Here is a 14,123-nt window from a genome sequence, read left to right on the forward strand (position 1 = left end):
GGATAAACACAAATACGAAGTTCCCGAGCCGTAGGAATTAACCAAACGGAGTTAAAATCTCCGGCCCACCCGCGAAACGAAAGCGGGGCACTGTGAACCACAGGCCAGTGCGCTGAGCATTCGATCAAGGAACCGGACTGCATTTACTGTATTAACTATATTCATAAAGTATTTCCTTGAAGAGTTTAACTTACAAACTCGTATCTTGTTTATAAATGAACTATTGTAAGGTTATACAGTATTTGAGACACTTTAGGCCTAAGCAATTTTACAAAATTTGAAGCTTGCACTTCCGTTAATACATTATTCTGTCCAAGCGAGGAAGATTTTTCTTCTTTTAGGTTTGGCTGTACATCGCACCGGCACAGATAGGTCTTATGGTGGAGATAGGGTAGGAAAGGGCTAAGAGTTGGAGGAAAGCGGCCGTGGCCTTAATTAAGATACAGTCACAGCACTTGCCTGGTGTGAAGCCGGGAAGAAAGCGAGATGTTTAACCCATCAGACGATAGCTTTCAATGCACGAGCAGTTTCTGAACGTAATGGAAACTCGATTGCTTCGATGCTATCTTGGACTAACGTGATTCATCGACGTTAGGAACGACGACCTCCGAGACCACTGATGTCGCGTCAATCATGACCACATTATTGAAAGGGAAACTTAATAGAGCGGACAAGTCGCTCACTGCAGAAAAGAATCGGTAGCAAAGACGCCGATTCGTTTAGACGCTGATAGACAGCAATCACGTGGCAGACCGAAAATAATAGTTCGTTTACTGTGGGCATTAAGATAAGCTGGGGTGACGGGATTTTGTCTTATGGTAGTAGTTGTTTAACTTCTTGGAGTCTGAGGACACTTTGGTGTCACTTTTAAGCATTCTTGATAGCCACAGACCTCACAAACGGTGGAACCTACTATCATGGGAATAGGTCAAGAAATAATCAACGGCGTCATAACAGTACGAAATAATGTTTTAGGAATAATAATAATAATAATAATAATAATAATAATAATAATAATAATAATAATAATAATAATAATAATAATAATAATGGCGTGTGGACTCCGGAGAGGCCTGGTACAGGTCTTTCAAGTTGACGCCATACAGGCTTCTGTGAGGATGGATCTTACCTATGATACATTCTAATGCTGAAGACGGCTATCGGAATTAACCAATGGAGGTTAAAATCCCCGACCCGGTTGGGAATCGAACCCAGGAACCTCTGGGCCACAGGTCAGCACGCTAACCATTTAGCCATGGAGCCGTACGTTTGTAGAGATGAACACATATTTTTCCAAATCTTGTTTAACATAATTGAATTTTTCTTTGACATTCTACTTACTGTAGACTATAAAGAATGCACGCTATTTTCTGTGTTGCAGGTGTGGTTCCAGAACCGTCGTGCCAAGTGGAGGAAGCGTGAGAAGGCAATGGGTCGTGAGACAGCCGGCTTTATCCACGGCGAGTCCACTGGTAAGTTAGAAAATCTCTTTCACCAGTGAGTACGTTACGTTACTCAAGGCTCCAAAGCAGAGTTATGATTTCTTGATTAAAAGAGTATTCAATAGAAATAAATTCTTGAAATCTTGCGGAAATAGAAAACATAGCCTATGTATTTTTATCGATTATAAGTCCATGGGTAAGCCCTGAATGCTAAGGAACATGCCTTGGTTTTAGCAAGCTTTGACGCCAGGCACACGCGAACATGAACATTCTTGAATCCTCAGTCTGAGATCTTGTGTATGTGTGTGTGTGGAGAGAGGATTATTTTAAAGCTATCCTTTTACCAAACTTTATGAGTTCTTACAAAAGGAATTACACAGGCTACATGTTTGAATATAAGACATAAACTGTAATATATGAAGTCTGTGTGTACATTTCCCTAATCTGAGTAGCGAGAGCAGCAGAATTCTTTTGAAGGAAGCAGCCATCAGTGAAAAGCTTAGCCCGCCTGACCCTTTGGCGACTATTCAATGAAGGAATAAATCCCTGAAGTGATGATATTAAAAACACGGCTAATGGAGACGGTGGTATTTAGCAGTGAATTGATAAAAAAAAAGCCAGACTGAATAGAATATGAAGGTAGGAAAGAAGTAATGACAGCAACGCTGGGGAATTATGTACAGCCACCCACTTCTAAAAAAAACAAATTAGCGATCGTGTCAAGATTATACCATAGGCAACGTCCAGTTTTGTTGTAAACAGTAAGATTAGTGGCTTTTTAGTCGGTCGCGAGTTTGACCTTCGCCCCATCCAAGGGCTAGAATGGCATATATTGATCGTACAGAACCTTCGTTACTAGGGCCATAAATGGCATGTTTGGTGGCATTGCTATGTTAATGATCTTATGTCTGTTGTATACCATCAAATTTTTCTTTCAATTCAACACTTCACAAGAAAAACTATCAAATCTTATCAAAGACTGTTCAACATTGCTGAATGTTTGACAAGATATGGCAAGGCTTGAGAGCATTTTGCTTTAACTTGGAGGAAAGGCAAACAGCAGTTGTGGTTCTTGGACTTGCAGTGGGATATATTCTTAAAAAGATGAGACAAGCCCTATAGATCATAATTTACATGAGGTAAATATTTATGTGGTTAGCTTCAACATAACTTTTCCAATGTATTTACTGCCATAATGGAACTTTCAGAAGTTATGTTATATACCTGTGACAAAGTTCGGTGAATGAAGTCAGAACAGTCGATCCGGCAACACTGGCTACACACAACGCTGCACCTGCGTAGCAGCAGGTTATGACCACCTGCTCCCAACGTTGTTCAGTTGAGCATCATGTGCGTGCCGTGTAAGATCTGCTTGACACAGTGCGTGTTTAGCGCGTTGGTTCTGAACTGCGAACAGGAACATGAACGACCAAAAGATGAATCTAGAGTTTTGTTTCAAGCTTGGCAAGACACCGAAAGAAACGCATGCGATGCTGGTACGTGTTTATGAAGGTCAAGCACTGTCCCTGAAGTGTTTGTACGAGTGGTTCGCCCGTTTTCGAGGAGGCCGGGAAAGTGTTTCTGACAACCCCTGTAGCGGAAGACAGGAGACGGCCGTCAGTGATGAAAACATTGAGAAGGTGAGGACATTAATCATGAACGATCGGCGATTAATTGTGCGCATGATAGCGGATGAAATGCACATTAGCCGTGAATCCGTGCGACAAATCGTTACCCAGAAGTTAGGGAAGAGGAAAACGTGTTCTCGTCTTGTGCCACATCACTTGACTGACAAGCAGGCACGTTTAGAGGCTTCACAGGATTTTGTCGAAATGGCGGATGCGACACCAATTTCTTGAACTGTATTGTGACTGAGGATGAAACCTGGTGTCTCAGGTATGACCCTGAAACGAAACGGCAAAGCATGGAATGGCGTTCTCCCGGATCCCCTCGCCGGAAAAAGGTCAGAGCCCAAAAGTCACGCATCAAAACGTTGCTCATCACCTTTTCCGATCCACAAAGAATTTCTACCTGAGGGAACGACGTTGAATGCTGCACGGTACATTGAAATTTTGACCCGTTTCATGAAACGTCTACGCAGGGTACGACCCCAGTACGCACAACAAGGTTCATGGTTTTTTGTCCATGACAACGCTCGCCCACACACAGTTCATGGCAAAAAAGGGGGTGGTGCAACTTGAACATCCCCCATAGTCGCCAGATCTCAATCCTCCAGATTTCTTCCTATTCCCACGACTCAAACTCGCTTTGAAAGGAAAGAGATTTGACGATATTCCTGACGTCCAACGAAACGTGACGAGGCTTTTGAACACCATCCCAAAGGAAGCCTTCCTGCAAAGTTTCCAGGACATGTGTCGCCGTTCTCAGCAGTGCATATTTATGGCAGGGAACTATTTCGAAGGACAGTAAGGTCACTGTCGTGCATTGTTCATCTATGTTGATAGTACAGGACTATTTACCGAACTTTGTTGTCAGAGGTTGTATCATTTATTCATATTAATTGAATAAAAATTATAGCAATGCAACCGAAATTCATATTTTATTACATGAAAACATATTAGGAATTCCATAATAATAATAATAATAATAATAATAATAATAATAATAATAATAATAAATCGAACATTTCTGATAATGTTTACTTATAGGTCCACATCCTAGAGATATTTATCTTGCAATCTCTTCGTACGGTGCTGTTTTACACATTTTATTGTGGTATTCTACAGAGTCCACTGAATATAGGCAGGGATGTGCCTCATACTTAGCAATTAATACACACACAACATCCCTCGGTCATCAAGACGAAGCCATTTTTGTTGTTTTGATTCCCGCTTCCCGGCAATTCCGGCATGCCTAGCGGCCAATTTAATACTCGCATTCCACAGGTCAATTCTGTTGTAGACTTGACAATTCTTTGATCGATTAGAATATGTTCTAATTCACTTTCATTACTTTTGAAGACGTATCAAGTATTGCAAGCGATTTTACAAGTAATCTTGTGTCGTCGCCATAAGACCTATCTGTGTCGGCGCGACGTAAAGCCCCTAGCAAAAAAAAAAAAAAAAAAGTAATCTTGTGAACTATTGAGAATTCTTGTGAAGTCTTGTGAAGTCTCGAATTTGGCAAACATTTCATCGTAAACAACAGGCTTCAAGTACCGTCGAGGTGGACGACATTACAGGGAAAACTCCATTTTTGCAATATAAATTAACAACTCTCAGAACGGATAAATTTGTACTTTTTCTTAACTGTTAGCATCATAAAAGTTTTTAATATTACTAGGAAACGGAGTTATTCAATATTTTTTAAATGTAGTACAATATAATTTTTAGTATTCACCCCAAATTTCAGGTAGCTTACACTTTACTAAGGAACTATTAAATATACAGAGCTGAAATTAAACTTACTATTTATGTGTACTGTCATCTGTAAGATAGACTTTAAAAAACAACAAATTTATTCCTTAGTGACCCACAAGGTTTATTCTTTGAAAAATTTTTTTTTTTCAATTTCATGATCAGAAATTTGAAGTTTCTAAAAATAAATAGAAAGTATCATTTTTGTTCTAACCGAAGTCTATTAGCACACACCAAGCCGATTAGGCACGATTCTGAAATTTTACTTCCTGATGTACAGCCATTACCTAGAAAAGTGTACCTCAAATTTGGGATGCACGCTAAAATTAAATTGTACTCTATTTAAAAAGTATAGAATAAAACTATTTTCTAGTAACATTGAAATCTTTCAGGATACTAACAGTTAATAAGAAGTACAGGTTTACCTGTTCTGAGAGTTCTGAAGTTATATTGCAAAAATGGAGTAAGGTATCCTAGTTCAAACCTTACCAGTTTTTATGACATTTTCCCCCATAATGTCGTCCTCCTTCCCTTAAGTGGGTAAAAATTAAGGAGTGGAGTAATTTTTAGCCTGACCTCTATTTAATAAAGTAAGTTGTACAAAATACATAATAATTTCTTCTTGGATTTAGAAAATATGTACGCTCATTTTGGAGAGGAACGGAATTTAACCCTTTTGGGGCGGGACAGGCTTAACCCTTTTGGGGCGGGACAGGCTTAACAAGTGTGCGCCTGTAAAGACCAGGTTTTTACCAAGTAGTATTGCGGAAAAAAGTCGTGGAATTTGTGGCATATTTTTTATCTTACTTAGCAAGTTGCTTTACGTCGCACTGACACAGATAGGTCTAATGGCGACGATGGGACAGAAAGGGACTAGGAGTGGAAAGGAAGTGGCCGTGGCCTTAATTAAGGTACAGCCCCAGCATTTGCCTGGTGTGAAAATTGGAAACCACGGAAAATCATCTTCAGGCCTGCCGACAGTGGGGTTCGAACTCACTATCTCCCGAATACTGGACACTAGCCGCACTTAAGCGACTGCAGTTATCGAGCTTGGTTATATATATTTTTATTTCTCCCTTCATTAATACATAACATTGGCAGTAATTAGTAGTAGGATTGGTTTTAAATGTTCGGAAACCCATATTGTCTACGGAAAATTGAAGAAATCTTGAATGATTTAACTAGTTTTAGAGAAAGCTTTGCGTTTATTTCGTCGATGAAATGTTGCCAGCTAGTAGTTTTTTTTTTAGGTATTGCGACCATTGGCGATATGTCTTCAGTCCCAAGTGTCGAAAATTAGTACTATAAGAGGTAATGATGAGAGCTTCATACTGTTTAAAGGTAGGAGCGACTATTCCTAGTGGTGAAGGGCAACATGCGAACTGAGTCACAGCTGAGGGCAGAGTATCTTAACGTGTGGGAAGAAGTTTTGGATTGTGACTTGTCACAGGCTCGCTTACTGTGACGTCATTCTCAATGGAAACTTTCTGTTATTGTAAACACTAATGTGAGCCTACGAGTGGAGCGCTCTGCATTCTGTCTGCAAGAAGGTGATCCTTCTGCTCTTTTGTATCAGTTTGAATATCTCGTTTTTGTTCTTATTGAATAATAAGTGGTTATCAAGCCGGCCCGCAGTGTAGGGGTAGCGTGCGTGCCTCTTACCCGAAGGCCTCGGGTTCGATTCCTGGCCAGGTCAGGTCTGGTCTTACTGTTTGGAATTTCTTTAGCTGTGTTCTTAATAATAGTCGTGCCAACACATTCCCAGCTGTCCATACCCTGCATCCATCCCTGCTAGCTAGCATGTCGTGAGGTGTTCAGAATAACAGCAGCAACAATGTTACAGTCAAATCTCGATATCTCCAATCACCGCGGGAGCTGAATTTTATTTCGAGTTATCTAGATAATTCTCACCTTTGAGGATTGCACGAGAGGATTCGTCACTTGGCAGGCCACGACCCTTCGGGGTTGTTACACGTTATTATTGTTTTAAGAGGAGTACAACTGGGAGAACCCTGAGCTGACAAGGTATCGAACCCGAGGCTTCCTTGTGAGAGGCAAGCTACCTCTAGACCACGGAGTCGGCTTACGTGACTACCAACTCTAGGACATATAGGAATAAATGAACGAACCAACTTTTAATGTTGCGTGTCCGAGTAGAACATTATATTATTAATTTTCTTCCTGTAATGTGCAAGCTATATCCGTAATGGGAGTGGCGTCGGCAACTGATATACTGCCGATAAAGTGACGTGCCTCTAAATGTTTGCGCCGGGACAATACACTATACACCAGAGCGGTAAGCAAATGCATGCTGCTGCTGATAACAATCTCTAGCAATTTCCCTCCGTGTTCTTATTTGTCTAACATTAGCATGAAAGCTTCGTGCGGTAAAAGAAACGGTTGTCGTGTGTTTGTATGTTGGTAATTTGCTGCTGTATGCATTAGAAGTTACCAATATGAGCGCAGTGCTGGTCTTACAGTTTGGGATTTCTTTAGCTGTGTCCTTAATAAGTGTCGTGCCAACACATTCACAGCTGTCCATATCCTACATCCATCCCTGCCAGCTAGCATGCCGTGAGGTGTTCAGAATAATAGCAGCAACAATGAATTTATAAATGTTACAGTCAAACCACGATATCTCGAATCACCGCTGAAGCTGAATTTTATTTAGAGTTATCGAAATTTCTAGATCTAGAGAATTCCCGCCTTTGAGGATTGCACGTAATCGAATCATATGGAGCAACGGCTCGATACTGTTATAAATGTTATTTAACCAAATAAAAACAAACTCGAAGTTTTTGTCCTTTTAACTACAAGGTTATGTGAACGAATTGGATCCACGAAATGTCACTGTAATATTTGTCCCAAATGGAAGATAATAATTGCTTTTACTCACATAAAGTGTAAAATCTGCACTAAATTAAGAAATACCATCGTTGCTAGAGAAATATCCATAGAAATATGTATACGTACTTACGGGGTGTAGACAGGACTCCCTTATGTTGCATTCCGCTGCTCGTGCCGTCTTTTGTTTCTTTCTTGAGGTCCAGGGCTAGCACCGACGAGTGGGAGTTCTATGTGAATTCTCATTATCTTTGTCCATGTGACTAGCGCGGGCAGTTCAAACAGCAAGATAGCATTATACCTGGACCAATAAATATATTACTTTTTGTTGAAAGGAAAATAACATGATCCCTGGACCAATAAATATATCACTTAATGAAGCGCACAAAATGGATGAGCAACATGAAGAAAATGACACCTAATTAATTCAAACAACTTCAGTGAGCAAAGACATTACACACGAAAGTGCTAGACAAACAAAACACATACGGAAGCGCTGCGACGTAGCAGAAAAATAAGTTGTAAACTAGTAAAGTATGTATTCATATTATTCACTACAAGTAAAATATTTCGTAGTACTTCTTAATTTACAGCAGATTTTAAACTTTATTTGAGTAAAAGCAATTATTATGTTCCATTTGGGACAAATATTAGAGTGACAATTCGTGGATCCAATTTGTTCACGTAACTTAACTACAACATTTGAAGTCGTTGAAGACAGAATACATACAGTACAGTAGGGGAACAGTAAACATACTGTACCTCCGATAACAACTTGGAAAAAATCGGTCGGTTTCTTCCGTTTTTCAGCCTCAAGCTTCTTTTCTTCCACATAGGTTTCAACAGCAGTAACTGCTGTAAAAGCATTTGCATTCCACTGACTCTGTGTGTGGGATCGAGGAATAGTCAGTGCACTTAACACCTGGTGTAAGTGACGTTCCAGGAGTGGGTTCAAACAGCTCCTACGCACCTGGGGTGGACAGATAAGCCACTGTGTAAACATACCGTCTGACGAGAAGATATATCGTATACCTTAAGGAACATTAAATGCTGTATTGCACAGTTAATGTCGTACAAAATTTAAGCTGCAGAATACCTTTTAGCTTTAACGGAGAAAGTGTTTGCTTCGAGAAATGGAGAAATTCGTGCAATCGAATTTCGAATAATAGAGAAATAAATTCACGTGAAGAATAGAACAGTCAGCAGGGAAATTGACATTATTTCGAGATACTGAAAATGCGAGTGATGGGGGTTCGAGATATCAAGGTTCGACTGTATTTCATTATGTGTAGGTATTAACCAACAAGGGGATATTTCATTCACCACGGACCTCTCTAGCCGATTAGAGAGAAAGTTGTAGTCTATGCGGATTTATTTATTTATTTATTTATTTATTTATTTATTTATTTATTTATTTATTTATTTATTTATTTATTTATTTATTTATTTATTTATTGAACAGTGTTTTGAGTAATTCAGATGAACTCATAATAGATCCCAGGGAATCATTGGAGAGGTGGAGGTAATATTTTGAACATCTTCTCAATGTAAAACGAAATCATCCTTGTGGTGTTGCGAACACCCAAGCTCATGAGGAGGAGGAAAATGATGTTGGTGAAATTTTGCTAGAGGAAGTGGAAAGAATGGTCAATAAACTCCATTGTCATAAAGCAGCAGGAATAGATGAAATTAAACGTGAAATGGTGAAGTATAGTGCGAAGGCAAGGATGAAATGGCTTCATAGAGTAGTAAAATTAGCATGGAGTGTTGGTAAGGTACCTTCAGATTGGACAAAAGCAATAATTGCACCTATCTATAAGCAAGGGAACAGGAAGGATTGCAACAACTATCGAGGTATCTCATTGATTAGTATACCAGGCAAAGTATTCACTGGCATCTTGGAAGGGGGGGTGCGATCAGTCGTTGAGAGGAAGTTGGATGAAAACCAGTGTGGTTTCAGACCACAGAGAGGCTGTCAGTGTCAGATTTTCAGTATGCGGCAGGTAACTGAAAAATGCTACGAGAGGAATAGGCAGTTGTGTTTATGTTTCGTAGATCCAGAGAAAGCATACGACAGGGTACCGAGGGAGAAGATGTTCGCTATACTGGGGGACTATGGAATTAAAGGTAGATTATTAAAATCAATCAAAGGTATTTATGTTGACAATTGGGCTTCAGTGAGAATTGATGGTAGAATGAGTTCTTGGTTCAGGGTACTTACAGGGGTTAGACAAGGCCGTAATCTTTCACCTTTGCTGTTCGTAGTTTACATGGATCATCTACTGAAAGGTATAAAATGGCAGGGAGGGATGCAGTTAGATGGAAATGTAATAAGCAGTCTGGCCTATGCTGACGACTTGGTCTTAATGGCAGATTGTGCCGAAAGCCTGCAGTGTAATATCTTGGAACTTGAAAATAGGTGCAATGAGTATGGTATGAAAATTAGCCTCTCGAAGACTAAATTGATGTCAGTAGGTAAGAAATTCAACAGAACTGAATGTCAGATCGGTGATACAAAGCTAGAACAGGTCGATAATTTCAAGTATTTAGGTTATGTATTGTCCCAGGATGGTAATAGGCCTATGGTAAGTGAGATTGAATCAAGGTGTCGTAAAGCTAATGCAGTGAGCTCGCAGTTGCGATCAACAGTATTCTGTAAGAAGGAAGTCAGCTCCCAGACGAAACTCTTTATATCGGTCTGTTTTTAGACCAACTTTGCTTTACGGGAGCGAAAGCTGGGTGGACTCGAGATATCTTATTCATAAGTTAGAAGTAACAGACATGAAAGTAGCAAGAATGATTGCTGGTACAAACAGGTGGGAACAATGGCAGGATGGTACTCGGAATGAGGAGATTAAGGCTAATTTAGGAATGAACTCGCATAAACCTGTTTCGGTGGTGGGGTCATGTGAGGCGAATGGAGGAGGATAGGTTACCTAGGAGAATGATGGACTCTGCTATGGAGGGTAAGAGAAGTAGAGGTAGACCAAGACGACGATGGTTAGACTCGGTTTCTAACGATTTAAAGATAAGAGGTATAGAACTAAATGAGGCCACAACACTAGTTGAAAATCTAGAATTGTGGCGACGTTTAGTAAATTCACAGTGGCTTGCAGACTGAACGCTGAAAGGCATAACAATCTATAATGATAATGTATGTATGTAATGTTTATTTATTTATTTATTTATTTATTTATTTATTTATTTATTTACTGTATGTTACTACTTAGGTGTAGAAAGGATCAACACTTTTAAAACTGTTTAAAGGTTTAATGTTTTTCACATTATAAAGTTACAGGTAAAAATCCATCATAAATCATGAACATAAATAAAATACTAAAATTAATTCAGCAAATCATTATTATTTTTTCACAACGTTGTGCCCAATTAAGGAGCGCGATTGAACTTATTTAGCAGATTAATTTTCTTTCTACCGGGCGAGTTGGCCGTGCGGTTAGGAGCGCGGAGCTGTGAACTTGCATGTGGGAGATAGTGGGTTCGAATCCCACTGTCGGCAGCCCTGAAAATGGTTTTCCGTGGTTTCCAACTTTCACACCAGGCTAATTCTGGGTCTGTACCTTAATTAAGGCCACGGCCGCTTCCTTCCAACTCCTAGCCCTTTCCTATCCCATCGTCGCCATAAAACCATTCTGTGTCGGTGCGATGTAAAGCCTCTAGCAAAAAAAAAATCTTTCTTCTCTTCCCGAAAACTCTTCATCCTGTAGCTTTGTTTTTTCTTGCGTTCTTCCGTCCATGCACTGATTATTATTATTATTATTATTATTATTATTATTATTATTATTATTATTATTATTATTATTATTATTATTATTATTAGCCTCCGTGGCTCAGACGGCAGCGCGTCGGCCTCTCACCGCTGGATACCGTGGTTCAAATCCCGGTCACTCCATGTGAGATTTGTGCTGGACAAAGCGGAGGCGGGACAGGTTTTTCTCCGGGTACTCCGGTTTTGCCTGTCATCTTTCATTCCAGCAACACTCTCTATTCTCATTTCATAGCATTTATCAGCCATTAATATCACCTTGGGAATGGCGACCCCATTGTAATAATAGCCTATATCTGGTTCATTCATTACATCCCTGACCCGGTCAAAGACTGGAAAACAGGCTGTCGGTTTTAACTTTCATTATTATTATTATTATTATTATTATTATTATTATTATTATTATTATTATTATTATTATTATTATTGCAGTTTGCTTTACTTCTCACCGACGCAGATAGGTCTTATTTTTTGTTGCTAAAAAGTAACGTCTATAAGTTTTAGTCTGCACACTTACATGGCTAATTAACATAATATTAAATTAAAACTACAAAAATATACCGTATTCACAGTAGAGTGTTTGTGGAGTGGGGCTGAGCGGAACTTCATTGGCTTTCACTTGAAGAAAAGGTCCTTTGATCGGCACAATTTTTGATCTTTGCTGCTTAAACGATCTACGTATAGATTTTTAACTGTCTTCGTGCTCAGATAATCTGGCCTGCTTGATTTTGTTTTAATACTAGAAAATAGACTGTGTTTTCTCTCTGTTTTTCAAAATTGTAGAAATCGTTCAGTATGATACACCAAATTCCCTCGCGATGATCACGTTTTCCCCCCCAATTTCCAGTTGCCAAATTATGTGTGATTTTTTTCCAATATTAAACAATTTCCTTTTCGTTTGCGACATGTTCACAGCGATACTTGCCTTGACTATTTAACAGACAGACTGAAATGGAAAAAAAATGAAATGGCGTATGGCTTTTAGGGCAGGGAGCTTCCGAGGACATGTTCGCCTCGCCAGATGCAGGTCCTTTTATTTGACTCCCTTAGGCGACACTGCCCGTCGTGATGAGGATGAAATGATGATGAAGACGATGCATACAACCAGCCCCCGTGCCAGCGAAATTAACCAATTATGGTTAAAATTCCCGACCCTGCCGGGAATCGATCCCGTGACCCCCCGTGCCCAAAGGCCAGCACGCTAACCATTTAGCCATGGAGCCGGATAACAGAAAGACTGATTTGAAGTCTCCAAAAATAAGCCCTACATTGTTTTCAGCAATCCCCAAATACGTACCAAAAATTCATTGGACGTTATAGCCGATCCATTTATCCGAAAATGTAATAAAAATACGTCGTTTTATACCCAAAAAATCATTTGACGTTGTAGCCGATAAATTTCTCCGAGAAAAACGTCGTTTTATACCAAAAAAGTAATTGAACGTTATAGCCGACAAATTTCCCTGAAAATGTAATAAAAATACGTCGTTTTATACCCAAAAAAGTAATTGGACGTTATAGCCGATAAATTTCTCCGAAAATGTAATAAAGATACGTCGTTTTATACCCAAAAAATAACTGGACGTTATAGCCGATAAATGTCTCCGAAAATGTAATAAAAATACGTCGTTTCATACCCAAAAAATCATTGGACGTTATAGCCGATACATTTCTCCGAAAATGTAATCAAAATACGTCGTTTTATACGATATGTCTTAACAAGCTATGTCGTGATAAACGGTTTAGATTGTACGTGCTTAGGTTTGCTTGGGATGGAGTACTCGCTTATACTGTACTGCGGTGGATAATGATAGAATTGGACAAATCATCTCACCTTTAGCAATCTGTTGGATATTACTTTCAAATTCATGAAGCAGGTGTGCTGATTCATATTCCCTCCCTGTAAGAGAGAGGAGATAGTCTGCGATAAGTGGACACTACTCCCCTTCCATGAGTTTCCTGAAAAGTGTAATCCATTTGGGTGCCAGGGCAGGTGAGCAATAGCGTGAGTAATTATGTGCTGTGCATATTGTAACCGAGCCAGCACACGTGAACATATTGCTTCTAATTGCCACATCCTCTTCTACTTTGTAATAATAGCCCGACAATAAGTAACGCATGATTGGTTGTCATTAAGTAATATGTATTGAATGGAGGTCAAATATGCATCCACCCACATGCCTTTCGGGTAATTTCTTCTTTAATCAAAAAATGTACAAAGAGACAGCACAAAATTAACTACGTCCATTTCAAATTTTCTTTATTTGACTTTTCATACACTTTCTTTCTAAAAATCTTTATTTGTCAACTACAAAGGCAGAGACACAGTACATCAAACGATAGACTTATAGAGTTACATAGAGCTAGCTGAAAGCCCTTGTAAGCTGTGACTTGAAGACAATTTTATGCAAGGACTACTAGGCTATTTTAACAATACAGCAGGGAACGTGAGAGGTGATGAACTTGCCAAAGAAGCTGAAATCAACCCCGACTCTCTGTTAATAATCTATCATTTTTCGAAAAGGATCTGAAAACGTATACGGAGAATATATAGAATAATCTCTGGCTAACTCAAGAGATCAGCTTACAAGGAATATCTCCATATTCCAAAGATTCAGGAGAGACTGAAAAGTAGATTGACACATGGCCATATTTTAACACAATTTATGTCAGAAA

At 39.4% G+C, this 14,123-nt stretch overlaps 1 protein-coding gene across 1 annotated transcript in view; it reads left to right on the forward strand.

Moving 5' to 3' along the window:
• LOC136872746 (retinal homeobox protein Rx1-like) overlaps positions 1–14,123 on the forward strand; it is a 144,889-nt gene that overhangs the window by 118,032 nt on the left and 12,734 nt on the right. The window contains exon 4 of the mRNA XM_068227518.1: positions 1,382–1,472. Within this exon, the coding sequence (XP_068083619.1) occupies positions 1,382–1,472 (91 nt within the window). The remainder of the gene's footprint in view (positions 1–1,381; positions 1,473–14,123) is intronic.

Source organism: Anabrus simplex, chromosome 4, assembly GCF_040414725.1.
Source record: "Anabrus simplex isolate iqAnaSimp1 chromosome 4, ASM4041472v1, whole genome shotgun sequence".
NCBI lineage: Eukaryota > Metazoa > Arthropoda > Insecta > Orthoptera > Tettigoniidae > Anabrus > Anabrus simplex.